The following is a 19,619-nucleotide window of genomic DNA, read 5'->3' as shown; positions in this document are numbered from 1 at the left end:
GGCCTTCACATGGACAGACCTGCATTCCTAAAGCAGGATGGAGACTCCCGCTACCGACATGCATGCAATGCCAGTTAATTTCATTAAAGAGTGGTCATTCAATCTCCTTGAAAAGGACATTAATGGTTAATGCAATAACAGGCTTGGGTGCGGTCATCCATTCTGTATGTCCCATGAGTTTTGATAAGACACAAGAGTGAGTGAATGACAAAAATGTAATTTTTGGGTGAAAATATATATATTTTTTAATATTGCATGCACTGACTTTCTTACCTCAATAATATAAAGCACAATGTTCTTGTAGAAGCAATACAGGATGCACTTGGCAACACGGTTGTAATTCCAAGCTCCATGTACCAACAGAAGATTCTTCAAGTACTTGAACTGTGAGAGAGAAGGGAGGACAGAGATAAGTTCATTAAGGCCTATTTACACAAGATCTACAGTTCCCCAGCCAACAAAAAAGCAGTTTTGGATTTGAAAACAGAGACAATCTTATCCATGCTGAGCAACAGGAAGAATGGAGTTGCAGAGACAAGACAGACACTGTCTACCCCATATTCCTGAGAATTCCAGCTACAATCGGTCTTATTTTGTTGAAAAGCAAAGTGAGAAAACTTTTTGCAGTTGTACAAAGAAAAGAAAGTAATTTTTTTGCTTAGTACATTACATTCTGCTTTTAATAATGGCCTTATATTATGAAAAGTTTATCAGCTGGCCACTAAGAATAAGAATAAACCAGATTGTCATGAAAAATAATGAAGAAAATAATAATTCATCCAAATTGTACTTAATATACTCCAAACAGAACCTAACATCCAAATTGTAGATATAAACTGCTTAAGTCATCTGGATTCTGTCAGATTTACTGAATATAAAGTGCTGTTTGTGTTGCTGTCACTGTGTGTTTAACTTTCATCGTCAGACAGATGTCTTTTTCAAACAATCGATGAGTAGTTCCCTCCAGTTTATTATGCTGCTTCATACATGTGTATATTGCAAAGGATTGAGTTGATTAATATATTTACTAAACATTTTCACCATATTTTCTGCTGAGTTCAGCACACTACATGCCAAAAAGCAGGGTCAGTGCCAAAAGCTTCACAGCACAATGCTTAGGTGGACAGAGTGAACACTGAGTGATTTCACACACACACAACAATATGATGATAATTCATAAAATTGTGTTTTCTTAGACATCAAAATGTAAACAGAGGAGTGCTTCGCTCAGTAAATAAGCCCCAAAATGCTGATGAAAGTGTTTATCCAGATCAAATTCAGGATACTGACAATAAATTTATATGGATAGACAAAACTGTTTATTTAAACAGTTTATCAAAAAAAAAAAAAAAACTAAAGATAAAACAACTGACATGACCTTACATGTTATTAGTACAAAGTGTAACAGATAAAGTTTGTTTGTTTCACTGTAACCCATTTATATGGCCTCTGAAATAAATATGATTCAGCAAAACTGAAAGGATGATTGTGGCAGGAGGAGCAAACGACAGACACAGTGGGTATGGCCTTTTATTTACCAGAAAAAAAAGAAAAAAAAAAATGTCCAAAATGGGGAATAAGGTGTCCAAAGAGGATTGAGTGTCCAAAACAAATGGGTGAATCTGGTGTCCTCATTGTGCTGGGGAATTGTGAAGGAAGTAGTGGTCAGTCGTTGATTGATTCGTTCATTTTGAACGAATCTTTAACATGACTCGAGACAAACGTGTCACCTCGGTGAGTGATTCCGTCACGCATTTGCAACTTCCTATGGGTTCTGTACTGAAATTAGCTATGCTGTTTCGAGTCTTCGGGTTTTTTGAGTCTTTGTTCATCAAGTGAGAGCTCCATACTTAACCAACGCAGTCTTGAGCCGGAAAGAGAATTGATTAGTTCATCTATCGAGTCTTCGGGTTTTTCGAGTCTTTGCTCATCAAATGAAAGACTCATAAGCTTTAACCTATGAAGTCTGAGCCAGAAAGAGACTTAATAAATACCAACTCTTTATTACCTTTGTTACAACATTCAGTGTTATGGAAAAGAACCATCATGACAGAAATTCACATTTATAAACCGTAAGAGATAAAAAGCAAAACAATTTGCGACCAGAAACGCATCATCAAATAATACTAAGTAATAATAATAATAATAATAATAACAATGCACCCGTTTGTAAGGAAATTAATTTCTCAATCCAATGCGATCACATCACGTGACAAAAGAACGAATGATTCGAAAGACTCGAAAGATATACTAATCAATTCTCTTTCCGGCTCAGACAGCATAGGTTTAGTTTATGGGGCTGTCACGTGATGAATGAACCACTCAAGCCCGAAGACTTGTCAGATAAGTGTTGAGGTGAGCTAATCATAGGCTACGGACCCAGGTAAATAATGCATGAAATCTTTTCTGTTTCTTATAGCATTAGAGTTTTGTTATGTTTGTAGTGTGATCAACGTTTGCATAAGCAGTAGATGTGTTAGGGAAGTAACACGTAACATTTCAATTACATTTTGCTAAAATGAACAAAATTACTTGGGAACCTGGTGAAGGGCGGCATTTAAAAGGACGGAGGTGTTGATGATAATTAGGAGGCGGCAGCAGTTCCATCACAATGATCTGGAGATGCCATGTTTTATTTCCTATTAAGAGCATCCTGAATGTGACAGTGTTATAAACATTATTCCTCTAAAACAAACAGCGAATCACTCCTGTGAAGGCAGGAACATCAGGGTGGGATGTAAGGGGTATGGAGGGCCTTTGAGGGGCTCAAGGGCTGTTTGACCTTTGGATGTGAGGAGTGTGCGGTGATGACAGACAGACTTCAGTGGAGTCTAGATGTGGAGTACCTGTCTTAAAGTCTGCTGATCAGTGGAGGACCTTGTGTAGGGCTGAAGAACAGCAGCGTTCCCGTATACTGATTTATCCTTTCAGGTAAACAATTTAATAAAATCTCTAAAACAGGCCCCAAACTAAATTAAAAGACCTTGGGTTTAACACAAATGAACACAGCTGAGATGGTGCAGTCTGTGAAAGCCCTGTGCTGTTGGGAGATTAGCTTTAAATTAATTTCACACTTGGGCAGCACATGGGTCAGATATATACAGACACAACATCTGCTACCAATAGTAATACATATTAAAGTAGAATTAAATATATAATTAATAACTAACCTAAAAATATATCTATTATACCCTCATTTCATATTTTTTGTAAGAGTATGATTTAACCCTGTAAAGCCTAATATATGAAATAATAATAAGATAAATATAATTTGGTGAAATTATTTCTATGGCTAATATTTACACACATATACACTTAAACTCTATATGACACCATACAGTACATTTAAGATCTTCATCTAGTTTAACAGTTGATGAGAAGCAGCATTGTGAAAAGCCTTATAGTGCAAAACATCATGACTCTAGTCCAAGATGATTAATGCATACTAGCTGATGGTACTACATACTGAAGTTTGCTTTCTGATCCAGAACATATCATACAAGGCATTTTGCTGGAAGGCAGTTTGAGGCAAATTTCTATGAACCTGCCTGCATTCCCTACCACCTCCACTCGCCTCCAAATACAATATGATGAGGGCACTAAAGAAAAGAGCAGATGCTTTCTTGGGTAATCTGATGCATGAGGCCAGTGAAGAGACTGCTTGGGGCATTATAGAAAAACAAGTGTGAAGAGGGATGTTTCCACGAACTACACAAAACATTAAATGAAACTTGGGACAGAAATGGAGAGCGTTGTTGACAGCGATCGGTGACACTTGAGCTCTTCTTTTGTTAAGCGCACAATGAAGATTATGCTGTAACAAAATCGGTAATTTACAAAACATCTTCTTAATTAAGTTTACATAAGAGGAACAGGTCCCGTTTCACCGTCAGCAGGGGTTTGAGTAAGCAAACACTCCAGCTATGTAAACGGACCTGACCGATCCGCTTCGCGATCTCAGACTGCAGAATCTATGAGCCATGGGCTTTAACCCTTCACCCTAGATATATAATCTACAACCAGATTCATTTTCTGGGAGTCACACTGTAGTGACACAAGACAAAAGTGTTATTTTATATTGGGAACTGATATGTGCTTCAGGTTTAGAAGCAGATATTACATTTTATTTCTATAATAATCTAAAAATTTTAATTAATTTAAATTTCATTATGTCATTATTATTGACAAATTCAAGTATTTAATTTATTCACAATTGAAAACAGACGACTTCTTTCTTCCTGCAGGCATGTGTAATTTGATGGTTTCTCACCTGCGCAATAGAGTAGTCTGATGAGTTGGCAGCCTGCAGTCCTTCATTGCCAGAGATGCCAACACCCACATGGGCGGTCTGGATCATGCCCACATCATTGGCTCCATCACCAATGGCCAGTGTGATCACTTTCACCTGTTTTTTCACCATCTCAACCACCTCAGACTTCTGCAGAGGTGAAACCCTGAAAAAAGAAAATACTGAATTAATCAAAAACAAGTAAATATCTGCTTTGATGTGGAACATTGTTGTAACATTTGTTTTAAAGTTTCTCTACGGTTGAAACTGACATTTTATTTCTTTCCACAAGGATAGAGATTAGGGATTTACAACATAATTGTGGATTTGCAGTGGCGCCTTTACAGAGGGATCTGAGGCTATTTTTCATGTTGCCAATTACTAGTGTTGACAACCATTTGATTTCTTGGCCGTCTGTTGTGACCTCAACAGCTGTGGTTACATCTCAACTTCAGATGATGAATTTGTCTCTTCAAAAAGAGAGGTTAAAAGAGGACTCCAAACTTTCCCATGATTGTGTCTTTCCAAAGCAAATAAAACAACAACATCTAGCTAAATGTTTTTTTTTTTTTTTTTTTTAATGTATGCATTTTTAAATGTGATGTATTCCTGTGATGGCAAAGCTTAATTTTCAGCAGTAGTTTACCCAGTCTTCAGTGTCACATAATCCTACAGAAATCTAATCAGTGTTGGGGGTAACGCATTACAGTAATCAGATTACTTTTTGCAAGTAACTAGTAAAGTAACGGGTAAATATCATATCCATACTTGTAAATGAAAAAAAATTTAAACGATTCGGAGCTTCAAATGCTTCAAAAAACTTCATAGAAATTCTGAAAAGTTATGCTTCACTGTCAAAATATCTATTACATTAATATTTTCTTTTTTCTTCTGTATAATGTCTTCATCGACTACAACTTTGGTATCATCCTTGCTCCTTGTTGTTTTTTTGAGTATTTTTTTTTCTTTAAAGTAAACTCTGTGTTGTCTAAATGGACATGTCTTACATTGTTGGTTCCCTGTCTTATGTAAATAAAGCAAAAAAAAACAAACAAACAAAAAAAAGAACTAGTAAAAAAAAGTAACGCAATACTTTTTAATTTAAAACAAAATTAGATAACACAAATATGCTTTATGTATATAATTCAATTTTATTAACCAGTATCTTTGCTGCTGACCTTTGATGGTCAGCCATAATAATAAGCAAAAATGACTTTAGATAAACAACATTTACGTTTCTTTTCTTTTTTTTTTTTTCCTGAAGAGAAAAAAAAAAACATGCTTAAATATTTCTTCTTATAATTAATGTTAAAAACAGTTGTGCTGCTTTTGTGGAAATTATACATTTTCAGGATTCTTTTATGAATAAAAGTGAATCAAAGTTCATAAACACAGGATTTACATTACCGTATTTTTCGTAAAAGTCTTAACTGTAGTTTTTATTGTTTTAATGCATCCATGCTGAATAAAAGTATATGTCTTATTAACTAATTGTGAGTACAGAGTATATATACACGTTTAAAAATATCAAAATCAGACCAATTCAGAAAAAAAAAAAAAATCAAGAAAAATTGAAATATGTATCTATTTACAACAAAAAATTCCATGTTTTTTCATTAGCATGGCAAACCAACATACAGATACCCAAACTGGGCAAACCTGTGTTCCTGATGAAGCCCAACCTGAGCCCAGGATCCCTGACCTTTATTAAAAAAAAAAACATTTTGCAGCACATTATAGTACTGCATCATCCGTGTCAGTAAATTAAATTAAGGTCTTGTTTTTGGCTAGAAAAGCTCCTCCGGGGTTTAACGTTCACAGGTCATCCTGTAAGAAATAAACGTAGGGTGATGTAAGGCTCTCCAGTGAACCGGAGATTGCTGCCGATACAGCAGGAGACCACTAGAGTCAGTTTAACATTTATTCATCTGCAGGCACAAATCTGTTCTTCTCAGGACGCCGTGTGGCTGTTCATATGTGTGTGTGTGTGTTTAGTGAGCGAAAGCAGATTGAATTGATTACATCAAGCATTGCATAATGGCTATGGCACCTGTGGTGTGCGTTGTTTCTGGAAATTGACACTGATTTTTGGCAGTTCCTTGTCACGCTCAATTGCTTCCTCACATGTTTCTTTCGCTGTGTAGGATTTTTTGGAATGGTTCATTCTAGTCTGCTAACACACAGTTTGACTTCTTTTATAACTGACAGACATTCTTACTACAATCTATCTTTTATAAAAAATAACACTCATTAGTAAATTACTGCTTTGAGAGCTAGTATAATTATGTTTATTGGGTAGGTTGTGACCTAAAGTGAAGGTAATTTGGTCTTTAAACAGCACAGCCGCATTTCCCTGTAATTGTCTGCCAGTCACTTGATGTTTTTACAAAGTGCAGAAAAATGTCCAATGATGGCGTCAGTTTTCTGGAGGGAAAAAAGGTTATTGACCTGCAAAGACATATTTACATCCACCTGCAAAACAGTAACCATTCAAGGAGAGCATGAAATTGATTTAAAACTGCATCCGATTACAGTGAAAATTTGTAATAATTTGACTTTTCCCTCTACTTGGACACTGGAAAATAGAATTATTGCATTTGTAGCAATAGTTAAATTGGAAAATGTATTTGAATTGTGTTTTTTTCAAACTTTTTGACTGCAAAACTGAAAGTAGGCAGCTTGATATTTTCATGTTGACAGAACTATTCAGATTGTGTGAGAAAATAAAGCATTATATATATGGTTTTTGTTTCCAAAATTAAGTGAATAACTTTTATTCCTCACTCACTACAGCCAAATCAAACTGAAATAATGTCTGAATAATATTTACTTTCAACTACACAATTAAACAGTTTAGATTTGTTGCGAAAAAAAAAAAAAAAAAAAAAAAACTATTTTTCCCAAATTGTTCATGGATCCCCTTGCGTCCTATTTTGAAACCCCGGGCTCAATGAATCTTTGATGTTTGTTGTAATACTTTGTAAGGGTTTATGTTACTGTCATTAAGTTGTTCTTGCTGGTTTTCAGCACATTTTCCATGTATAGTCACATACCTGCAGCATATCACAGCCTTGCAGGAAAGAGCCAAGTCCAGGAAATACTGGCGTGCCCCGAAAGTGAGGGCATACTTCAGTGTCTTTCCATCTATGATGAGAGCAAAGTCGTTCTCCTTGTGCAGAGCATCTCCCAGCATGCTGCAGTGACGGCTAAGGGTCTCCCTGGTACCCTGCACACAAACATGTATAGAATAACGTGAAAAATTGATAAACATTTCATGCAAAATCACATTACTGCAATTGTGTAACTGACTAAATCAGTCGGTATGTAAATATTTCTCAGAAAAACGTGCAACTCAAAAGACTAAATTCATTATGATGGGGATTTGTAATGCAATAAATCATAAAACTGTTCACAGACGTCTGATGAGACACCACACATGAACACTGGGATAATTTCCTCCTTTTCTTTCAATGCCAAGGTAATCATTCCAAAGAATAACATGGGATTTCGCATGCAGAGCACCAGACACTTTTGCACATGGGGTTTACGTCTGTTTATTGTCAATGCACAGGGCATCAAAGTGAGAACATCCATATGGCACACTTCATTACGGAGAGAGCAAAGTCGAAGCTGGGTGTGATGGTTCGTTTGTTGGAACAAGGCCTTTCAATGGCCCTGACCAGGAAACACAGCAGCATGGGAATTTACCCTGTGCACTAGCAAAGCTGCAGACCTCAGTCTTCTCCCTCTCTCATTGTGTTCACGCAATCCAGTGAGCATACGTCTGGGTTTATGGGTTATTTCGGAGGAATGTCCTGTCCCAGCTGTATGGGCTCAAACTGGGAGCCAGGAATATTTCTGTGTGTTGATTAAACCTGCAAGATCTTAATCAAGACTGACTGGACCAGAGAAAAATTGGGATCTTTGACTTGATTTGACTGTTGTTTCATACTGAGTTTAATGGTGAAAATTGTACTGTCAGCAGAAAATACACCTTGTAGTAAGAGGCTGTTATTGTAAGGATTCGGTACGTGTGGGAGGACGCTTCGGTGTTTGGATTAGGAATGCTTCTGAACTCCATATAAAAATCACACAGCTCCTGTCTCTCATTTGCTGGAACGACAGGGTGCTCAGAAAATGATCCAAATCTTGATAGCTGAAGAAACACCACACACCAGCTCTCGGTTCTGCGAACAATTACTAAAAAAGCATAAAGAGTGCAAGAGTGGTCTCAACCATTTAACCTCTCAAAAGGTCTAAGAAAGATCGTGAATCATCACAGAAATTCCTCTTTCCTCAAAGAAGCTGGTATTCACAGCCTTAAAGTGCATGTCTCTATCTGCAGCTCCTGTTTCACAGCTGTCCAGCATGTTTTTGACTTTACATTCCAACATGACACAAACAAGCCCTTCTGTATCCAAGGGCTGAAATAATGACTAATAAAAGCAAGTATATGCAGAGCAGACAGGATTGAAGGCTGAAGAATTTTGGAAATCATGTTGTAGTAGTATTCAACAAGATTTCCAAATGGAGCAGGATGTCAGGGCCTTTTATGGGTAGATTTCTCTTTCAGGTCAGCTACTAGTGAATTAACATTAATTAAACTGTTGACTTTTTTTTTTTTTTTTTTTTTAAACCTAGCTATACAAATAACATCTTGACCAATACCAAAAATCTGACCAATACCAATTAGCTGATATAATATAATATAATGTATAATCGTTTGTAATAATAAGAATAATAATAAAAAGTGAAACATATATATAAAATAAAATAGAAACAAAACAAAAACAACAATGATGCATGACACATTATAATTATTTTACATGTCTTCCACCAAAAAGCTTCAGTAGAGATTATGCTGATAAGCACCACTAAATCTGAGACCGTGTGTGTGTGTGTGTGTGTTGAGGAAGGCAGATGCCTAAGGGTAGTGAGATTACACCTCAGGGACCAACCAACATCTCCTTGCATAACAGACTCTGAAACCCAAGCTCAAAGGAAATATTTACAGAGAGAAGCCTCAGGTTTCAAAGAAAGAGAGAGAAGTGCAGCTGTAAGAGCTTGTCTAATATGTGGCATCTATTCTCTAGGTGCCCTCGCGTGTATGTGTGTATATATAATAAGCAAGTCTGCCCCAGACAGTATAAGATCAGATAAGACCACTTCATGAAGACTAATAAGAGGACAATGTCTCCATTTCCTCACATGTCATAGTCATTTCCCAGTCTCCACTTGGGAAGCTGGGCTGTAACCCTCGCAGTCGTCCAAACAGGCCTCTGTGTTATGGCTGTGTGAGGAAACTGGACCATGATGACTCAAGAGTGTTTGCTCTGCAAGTGTTCGGAAGGCATCAGATATACAGTACATCAGCGCTTCCACACACTGCCAAGATTCAGCAGATAACAGCTGATTTGGGCGCTTTGAAAAAACCCTTTTACTGAGATGCCTGGACTCAAGCATGTGATAACGGACATTATAAACAAGGAGCGGAAGGATATAAAGCCGGGTTATATGTGTCATGCAATGAAGCAATGACGGATAGAAAACTGCAAGTGCAAACATAACTCTGAAATATATATAAATATGCCTAGATGGACACAAAAAACATCTTTTGTAAAGTTGAAATTACAATAAAATAAATGTGTTTTTTTTCATGTTGAGAAAAACCTCTTTTAAATGAGATTAAAATTTAAATTCCTTTCAACCAATGGCAGCCTAGATTCTACAAGCACATATTCTACGTGTGTCCATCTCCTAGCAACGAGAAGTAAGCAACTTCACCAATTAAAATGCTGTCAGCATAAACAAACTTGTAAAGGAGTGAAAATTTAATTACAGTGAAGAAAACTGAATTACAAAATGTTTTTGTTCATGAAACTCACTAACATTAAAAATATTATAATTGTTTTCCCTAAAGGGAAAATAAATGCTAAAAAGGCAAGAAAATGGCTCCTTTACATGAAATTAAATTAAAAGAGCGCACTGTGCTTTGCAGTATCTCTATTTTTGGCCCCATTTCTTACTGCCTTTGTACTCTTCTACAATCTCTCCATTCTCTGGCTTATCTGCACACTATAGCGCTCTTTCATCTGCAAGCAGCAGAAGGGACTGGGGTCTTCGGCATATATAATGTGATTGAGTTACTGTTCTTTGACCCGTCCCACAGCGCCTTGCATTTTCTTCCACTGAGATAATGAACCCCACTCAGACGTCCGGTGAAGACCTCAACCCATCTCTGGGCCGGATGATTAGGCTCCTTCATCCATCTTGATTTCCTTAATATGCTGAATTTGTTAAATGCAATAAAACAAGAGAAGGACCGAGGGGAAGGGATGCGCACTGTTACAGCATTTTCTCCTGCAATGTGAGAGCACGGCAAATCCCACCACTGCCGGACCTCCGAGCGCTCCGAGAATTCCTCCTTGTTTCCTTTTCTCGTGTTGTATAAGCATGTGCATATTCATAGGAGACCAGTTACTGACATTTTAAATGGCAGCAGTCTGCTTATTTCTGTCCTCTTTTTCTTTGGCTCCATCTATCATGCTAAATGGCTGTTTGACAGACTGAGAGATGTCCTTCATTGCCTAAACTCCACCCCCTCCCGACAGGACGATCTGGGGTTCCATTAAATGTGCGCTAACTGTGCAAAATGGTTTCTAGATCCCTTAACTTCAACAGACAACAGACAAGACCCTTCCTTCAAGGGCCAGCTGACCTTTAGGCTGTGAGTGTGTGCGTTTCAAATGGTTTCCTTCTTTTAAAGAGGATGGCTTTCAGTTTCATAGTCAACAGATTAGATTCTCCCATCAGGAAGTTATTGGCCTGTACCACGTGCATGTGTGTATATGAAAGAGGGTCCTAAACCCCTGTTTTAAGTCTACGACCCTTTCCCGCCTTTTAAAAAGCTCCATGTGAAGGAACCACATCTCCCTCTTTCCTATAAGTTTCATCTGAGAAACACATACAGTAAGATCCCAAAGTCTGTGTCCACATTTTAAAATACATGAATCCTGGAAATAACAATGTTTCAGAAAGTTGAACATAAAAAAAAAAAAAAAGAAAAGAAATGTTACGATATAAAATCAGTTGGAAAGATCCTGCAATATTTCAAGGCTGCTTATCAAAAAATAATTAAAATAATCATAATGCGAACGTGATCATGTGACTTCTTTCTACAGATGGTGAGATGTTCTCGCTTCCACCGAAGATCTAGATATTCTACTAGATATTCTACTGAAATATTACAATTTAAAATAAATCCTGTCGTGGAGTAATGTTTGGTACTCAAGTAACTTTTCTTTCTATCAATCAATGGCAATCAATGCATTAACCGCACACAGCTTAAGCTAAAGGAGATAAAACGTTTCGGCAATCTGCCTTCACCAGAATAACAATTCTTAGTTGCTCAATGATTAAACAGAAATGTTAAACATCAGGTGATCATAATCCACAGTCTCCAGTTGTTGTCTTTTTTTAATTGTGGGTACAATGTTTATAAACAGCATTTTTGCCTGATGTGTTATTATTCTGGTTCATTCGTTTCAGATGTGGAGTGGAGTCTGTGGATTGATTATTTGTTGTAATTTGTTGTTTTCTATATAATCATTTGAAACCAATTTTGTAGTTTATTAGCAATGTTGAAAACGGTTGTGCTGCTTAATAATTTAACATAATAATAATAACAATTTAATCCATTCTTACCAAATAAAATAATCAATTTCTTAAAGAAAAAAAAAAAGTTACTGACCCAGACTTTTGAACAGTAATGTAAAACAATACAAATGTATTAATAATAATAAAAAAAAATTGTATAAATGTAAAAATACAACATAACATTTTTAGAAGAGCTCCAATCTTTTGGGCCCAATTATAATCACCTTATTCCTTTCTTTCAGAGAAAAGTGTGAGAGCTATGACAGAAACTGGAGGGGAACGGTTTGGGTGAAAACTGTTCTGGAAGAGAGTGTTACATTGGGAATTGTGTCACATGCTTTCATGTACCGGGGCTGAAGCCATCCGTCGGCTGTCGTGTCTTTTCATCTATTATCTGAGCTTGCATTACAAATGGTGCCATCTAACATACACTTCTGCCTCAATACTCACATCCAGAGTGTCCTCATTTATCACCAGCATGCCCATGTTCTTCGTGAGCAGTTTGCAGGAGTGTCCTACAGGAAAAAAAAAGAAAACTCATTACTTTAAACTCTCATTAAGCCTGAAAACATATGGTATGTTTCTGGGGGGAAAAACGCTTTGGTTGGCATTTGAACAAATGACGAATGGTTAGCCGCGACATGGTATTTTAGCAATACATCAACATTACAAAAATATGTGATGTGTAACCACAGCAACGGATGAAAGAAATGACTAATTGAGGAGTGAAAAGCTAATTTTGTGATTAAAGTTTAAAGCAGACCTGAGTTTAAGACTCTCACGCCGCATTGGTTTTAAATAACGTGCCTTTCCTGTTCATATGATATCACAACTAGAAGGTTAACAGGGCTTTCTCAACCTGAAAAAAAAGCACAACATCCCATCATCCATCAGGATGTGTCTAAAAAACAAAGGATGGAACAAGCCCAAATGCTTTTTAATAGGTTACGACACCTCAGTATTTGAGGAGTGATGTCTTAACATTTAGCATATGATTCCATGCAAACAGTAACAGCACGATACTGCAAAAATAATTTCCAAAACAGGTTTCCCAAACCCTAAGGTCCCAAATTCAAGCCCTAGTAGTGGGACCATTCGGGAAGTCAACTTATGAATAGTAGCCTTGTAGCTAACTTTGCACATTTTAACAGAAAAAACAAAAAAAAAACAAAAAAAAAACAAGACGACACACTTCACCCTTAAGGAAATGTGACTGTGCCATTACAAAACTGTGACCAAATTCAACAAGAGCACGAATGAGTATGTTTTTGTGTGCCGGTGTCCTGTCCTGTCATTCCTGTTTAAACTGCTTCTGTTGATTTCAAACTTGCATATTCAGCTAAATTTCCTGTCTGTGTGGAAAACAGATTTGGTTTCCTGACAGTGACCCAAACCTTGACATATTTCCGCAGCTGCTGGCAATGTAATGTCACCTCATCCATCTTCAACTTGGTTAAACTAAAACACCCTTGGTAGAGACGATAGATTTACACTGTGACACCTGCATTACGCAGCATAACTCTGTATGAATCTGTAAAGGAGGCATTGAGGTTACAACCAGCGGTTGCATTGGCTCCGCTCTACTGCAGGGTGGGTTTCATTCAGTCTGTTGGCAGTGGCTGTGGGTTAGAAGAGGGCATGTTGAGTTGTTTGCGTTGGCTGCATGCTGTTTGTTTGGGCTTTAATCTCTGAGGCTTTACAGTGGCACCCAGTGGCCAGGAGCAACAGGCCAGCGGTAGCAGCACAGTGTGGATAGCTCGTCTGTCCTCAATCCAGCTTTCTGCTTAATGGTCTGATACATTAATAAGACTGTCAGAGGGCTAGTGTGGATTGAAGAACTGGAGCGGTTTTGTATACTATGTGAAAGAGGCGGCCAAACAACTCTAAGTGCCCGCTAACCTGAGATTAAACTGTGCTTGACTTCACAGTACTAGGGTTCATTTCACTTCTAATAGTTTTTCATGTGTTTATGGAGAATGCAAGTGTGGGAAATGAAGAACCCTTATATTTTTAAACATGCTGTGGTTTTAATGTATGCATTTCAAGTGATAAAAAAACAAAAACATAAAGGGGTCATGAACTGCCTTTGTTTTTTATTTTGTACTCTACTTGGGTTTTTTTTTTTTTTGACATCACAAAACATCATAATTTTAGCAGTAATAGGCTATTTTCTGTCCTGTTTTGAAGCCCTCATCAGAACGCTCTGTTTGAATAGAATAGGTGTGGTGGATTGTAGACTCAAAAGTAAACATCCACTGCTATGATTGGCTAACAGTTGTTTATACATGACAGCCTACATCCTTCACAGATGGACGCTGTTGTGATTTAGGTTAAAAATGCACCAATAATCAGAAAACAGTCAAAGCAATAGTGACGACACAAAAAAAACTGTTTAGTTCAGGGGTTTTAAAACGGTCTTATCACACATCTGTGATAAACTGAAAAAAACAACAATAAGTATGATTTATTTTTTTATATTCACATTCCACAAAAGTAAAATTTTACTTTACTTAAAGATAAATTGCATAGTGAAGCACTGTCTGTCTAGTAGAATAGTTAATAAGAAACTGAGGGGTAAAACGTCTAATAATAATAAATTACCATATTATTATAATGTCTTTTTAAGACTGGTAAAGTCAGTGTGCATAAATTAAATGAAACTATGCATTATGTATTTTTCTTTCTTTTTTTTACTTCTGCATTTAAGATACATGTCAATTTAATAAAAGTTTCATGTTTATTAATACAGTATAGCACATTTAAAAACAGCAAGCATGGCTGTCCAAAGTGCTGAACAAAACAAAACAAAAGCACAGGGTAAACCACACATTCATGAGAGAAGCTCACAACAAGTTGAAAGCCAAAGAACAAAAACAGGTTTGAAGATGCTGGCAAAGGATTCTGGGAGCCTAAACTATCTATTCTCTTTTCTCTTGTCATCCTCCATTTTCTCCAAATGATAAATGACAAAAAGCTAAATATATAAAGTAAACACAGACATGGATGTCTTTATTTTAGAGTGCACGCCGGCCAAGTGGAGGTCCAGTAAAAATCCCTTCCTATCCGAGCGTGTACATTTTCAAGCCGCGGCACAGCTGGCCGGTGGGCACAATGGGCTGATTCAGGATCAGTGTTGGTAGGTGGCCATAGACTGTGCTCTGTTAGGTTCTGTTTTTCTGACTGTAGCGTTTAACACGAAGCCTGTTGGAAAGCCACACTGGTAGTCGAGCAGCTGACTAATACGAAACGCCACATCTCAGGGAAACAGGAAGAGGGGCCGTGGTCTGTTTTGAGAGCTGGTGGTTTTTGTAGAGACAGATTAGAGTCGAGCAGGTCGAAGACACATGCGTTACATCAGCTTTCAGATGAGGAAAGAAACCAAACACCTTATACCTGAGCGACAGCTGGTCGGGGGAGCTATGTTTGTTTGAGTGAAAGAGCGAAAGAGGTCTGTGTAGGAATTTGTATGTTTTTGATCATTCAAATAAGGGTAAAAAAATTCTCACTGGTTAATTTCAATATATAAGGAAAAAAATCGAATGCATCTCATCTGTAATGCTGCGTTCACACTAAACGCGAATAGAGCATCTGGTCAATGTAAAGACACATTTACACGCGTCTGGAGGTCTCGTGGCATGAATGAGGCATTTAGCCCAATGCGCTAGACATGCAAATGACACGAACTGAACGTCTGGTGCATTACGCACAAATGGTGCTGTTTGTGCGCCTGACGCCCGAGTTTAAAATTTTGAACTTTGCCGTCAATTCGCGCCGCGTTAACCAATCAGGAGCCTGCTTGGTGCTGTGACGAAAGGTCCGCCCGGAGTCACTCATTCAACATGGAGGAACATCTGATATTGTTAAAGAGCAGTCACCCGGAGCTATATGACACAAGTTCATATTTCAATAGAGACAGGAATAAAAAGGACCTCGCTTGGAAGAGTGTGTTGTAAATACACATTTCACTTCTGAGTCACGAGTACATTTTTATCGACCCGCGGCCTTCCCGTTGTTTTTTACATCTATTTTCCCCCAATATACAGCTACTTTTCACTAACAAATGTGTTTATTCAGAGGATGTGTGCAGGAATAAGTGGAAAAGCCTCGAATGATCGGTCAGCATCAGCCATCGTGCAAACAGACAACCGCCTAGCACTTGCCCCTCCCACAAGAAGTAGATTTCACCTCTGACGCGTGTAAATTTCGCTTCAAACTTTTGCTTTTTACACATGTCTATTTCACTCTATACGTGCAAATGCATTCAAAATGTTCAAGCGGCAAACTAGACACGGTAGACGCGAATTTGATGCTCTATTCGCATTTGGTGTGAACGCAGAGCTAACATAAGAAAAATTAAGATAACGTGACTATGTTGCTATGTCACTCACGCTGTCCACTTCCCTTTCATCTCCACATCAAAGTGTATATCCATACAAACAATCTTTATATGTCTGACTCTCACCTATGTTGATGGCGGTCTCCTGTTTGTCTCCGGTCAGGATCCAGATCTTAATGTCGGCTTTCATGAGAGTCTCGATGGTTTCAGGTACTTTGTCTTGAAGTTTGTCTTCAATTGCAGTGGCCCCCAGCAACTGTAAATTCTGAAGAGAAACAGGCCAAACATGTTTTAATAATAATACAAATAAATAAACAAATAAGTTTATTATAAAATAAATGAGCACAGTCTTTTCCCAACTGATTCTTGTTTGCAAGCAGATTGAAGAAAGATATAATGCATAATCAGCCAGTCATTATTAGAAAATAAACCCAGACGGGGTGATCAGGATTTTGTTTCTCCCTGTTGTGGATTATTATGACACACTGATTTTACAATATTCCTTTCTTATCAGCTATTTTTCACAGCTACTTATCAAATAAAGACATATGAGCATGAAATATTTCAAACAGTGAGTTGAGAAAACTGTGAAGTGATATGAGAGACTAGTACAGCTCCAGGCAATCTCTTATAACCTATTGTACATTAAACTGCAAAAAAACAATAAATAAGTGTGCTGAGCTGCATTAACTCTTATTGGTGCTTTTCTACAGTCAGCTGAGTTATATGCTAATGTAGGACCAGAGGGGAATTTGAGAAAAATCATCTCATTCTTGGATCACAAAGACACATAGTTACTGTATGTGTGTATGAGAGAGACGAGAGAAGAGGAGAGAGAGAGAGAGAGAGAGAGAGAGAGAGAGAGAGAGAGAGAGAGAGAGAGAGAGAGAGAGAGAGAGAGCGTGTGGACTGTTAATGTGTTTTTCTCAGGAAGCCCCTGGCCCTTTGACCAGCCATGATCATATTTGAAGTGGACAGGATTTTGACAGGACCCCGTAGAGGAAAGTCAGCTGCACCAAAGAGAAAAAAAAAAGAGAGAGAGAAAGAAAAAGAAAGAGGGAGCAAATGGCCTCCTGTAAGCCAATCCGTAACATGGTGAAGCAGGGGCTCGGATGTGACACAACCTTTACTTAATATCACGCTCAAGTTCTTTTTTTTTTTTTAAGGGGACAAATCTGTTAAATCTGATAGAACTGAAATGTAAAATGAGAGCTGACACTCTTTTTGGCATTTGAAAAACGTCACATGAACAAGAATAATTCATTAATTTAATTATTTAAAGGGTAAGGCATTTGTAGAACTTTGGAAATAATGACCATAAAACTACTGACCTTTCTACAGGATTCTGTGTGCTTCGTTATGCTCAAAAACAAAAATGATCATTAGATCAAGACCCTCCAAAATCTCTCTCAAGTAATTTGATCATGAATGTGAATTCAACATACATACACTACCTTTCAAAAGTTTGGGGTGTATAAGAGTTTTTTTCTTTTATTTTATTATTATTATTATTATTTTTTTTTTTAAGATTCTTATTTGGCAAGAATACTTTAAAATAATCATGAGACAGTTAAGACGTTTATAATGTTATGCAAAATGCTTTCTATATTGTATTGAAGCTGTTTTTTTAACAGCACTAATAATAAGCTTGAAAAAAGGAAATGTTTCTTGAGCAGCAAATCAGCATATTAGAATGATTTCTGAAGATCATGTGACACTGAAGACTGGAGTAATGATGCTGAAACTTCAGCTTTGCATCACAGGAGTAATTCTTTTACAACATATTAAATACAAATACTTATCAAACAACTGTTTTTTTTATTTTTATATATATATGAAATGCTAATTCAATTGTAATATTGCACAATATTATTGTTTTTACTGTATATTTGAACAAACAAATGCATGATGGTGAGCATTAGCATTAGAAACTTAAAAAAAAACCATCGAAACAATTCTTACCAAAAGTATTTTGAGTGTGATGTGAATGTGATCCAATCATCTATTACTAAAGAGGTTTTTTTTTTTTTTACATTTGATGATAGGCAGTGTGTTTTTTTAACCTACTGACATTTTACCTATTATTTACATTTTACCTATTAAGAGTCAAGAGAGATTTAATGTCAGTTACATTCATATAAATATATACAGAAAGATGATGTTATGTTTTCTTGAGACCCATAGTGCTAAAATATAACTAATTTCTGATTATGCTCAGACCAGAACTGAGTTGTTTCAGAAGTATACAGTAACAGCTTGCTGGAACATCAGGAGCCACCGTTGCCACCTGCTGATGAAATGTTGTAATTACAAACAGCTACTTTTTTGTGAAATGATTGATTAGTTCCATTTGTCAGAAAAGTTGGCTGCTTCAGCCAGTGATTAACGATGGTGGTCAGCCATGTTTGACGAACACTTCCAGAGCCCAGCTTTCCACAGGTCCACCACTGTGCTTTCCTCAAGGCTTGGGCCTAATCGTTTCTACTTTTTCGGATGCTATGTGCGCAGAGAAAACCCAGCCCTCACTAATCAAACCAAAGCTATGGAACTGTTCTGGGATCTGCCAAACTAAACTTCTGTACAACCCAGAGACTGTCCTCAAAATCCCCACTGCTCTCAGAAGCATGTCATTTGTGAAGTATGGCTATGTTGACCTTTCCTCACACCGTCCCTCTTGTGAAGAAAAATTACCTCATGAAATTTCAGGATGATAAATCCAAATGAACATGGACTATGTTACTGATTTTAATCACTAATATAAAGAACTATGGCTTGTAGAAGGACAATTGTGGTAATAGCATGGTTCTGAATAATCATCATATTCATGAATATATATGCATTACCATTCAAAAGACTGGGGTCGGTAAGATTTTTATCTGGTTTCACCTGTGCACACTGGAAAAGCTATTTGTATAGCTCACCTTTTCAATCAGTTCATAGCTTTCCTCCATCTTGAGTGCCCTGTTTTGGACAGACGTCGAGGCACGATAATGATCCTCCAGCCACTGCTGATAGGATGACTCTGATATGTCCGCCACAGCGAAACACAGCGTGCGGAGACCTGCAAAAATGCACAAAGATACATGAGCTCCTCTTAGATATGCTAATTCTTCACATATTACCTTCCATAAATATCCCTTTCTTCTAATCTTCTTCAAGAAGAAAGCCATGATCTGTTTTTAGACTGATGCTAATACAGCTGAGTTTATGATCTCCAGTCAACATGAATTATTCATGCAGGATGCTTAAAAGACAAAGCAACTGATTGCTTGAGGTTCCTATTGAAAGCTTTCAGTCATGTGACCGGCTCGAAGACCTGGAGGGCAAAACATCCATAGA

At 37.3% G+C, this 19,619-nt stretch overlaps 1 protein-coding gene across 6 annotated transcripts in view; it reads right to left on the bottom strand.

Annotated features, from left to right (window-relative positions):
* LOC113091123 (probable phospholipid-transporting ATPase IA) overlaps nucleotides 1-19,619 on the bottom strand; it is a 112,327-nt gene that overhangs the window by 31,066 nt on the left and 61,642 nt on the right. For all 6 annotated transcript variants that reach the window (XM_026256558.1, XM_026256560.1, XM_026256562.1 and 3 more), the window contains 6 exons: nucleotides 19,202-19,341; nucleotides 16,407-16,545; nucleotides 12,395-12,459; nucleotides 7,342-7,514; nucleotides 4,271-4,454; nucleotides 274-384 (listed from right to left, as the gene is read on the bottom strand). In XM_026256558.1, the coding sequence (XP_026112343.1) occupies nucleotides 274-384; nucleotides 4,271-4,454; nucleotides 7,342-7,514; nucleotides 12,395-12,459; nucleotides 16,407-16,545; nucleotides 19,202-19,341 (812 nt within the window). The remainder of the gene's footprint in view (nucleotides 1-273; nucleotides 385-4,270; nucleotides 4,455-7,341; nucleotides 7,515-12,394; nucleotides 12,460-16,406; nucleotides 16,546-19,201; nucleotides 19,342-19,619) is intronic.

Source organism: Carassius auratus, unplaced genomic scaffold (assembly GCF_003368295.1).
Source record: "Carassius auratus strain Wakin unplaced genomic scaffold, ASM336829v1 scaf_tig00214077, whole genome shotgun sequence".
NCBI lineage: Eukaryota > Metazoa > Chordata > Actinopteri > Cypriniformes > Cyprinidae > Carassius > Carassius auratus.
Note: the sequence above shows the minus strand (reverse complement) of the source record. Positions and strands in the feature narration are given on the sequence as shown.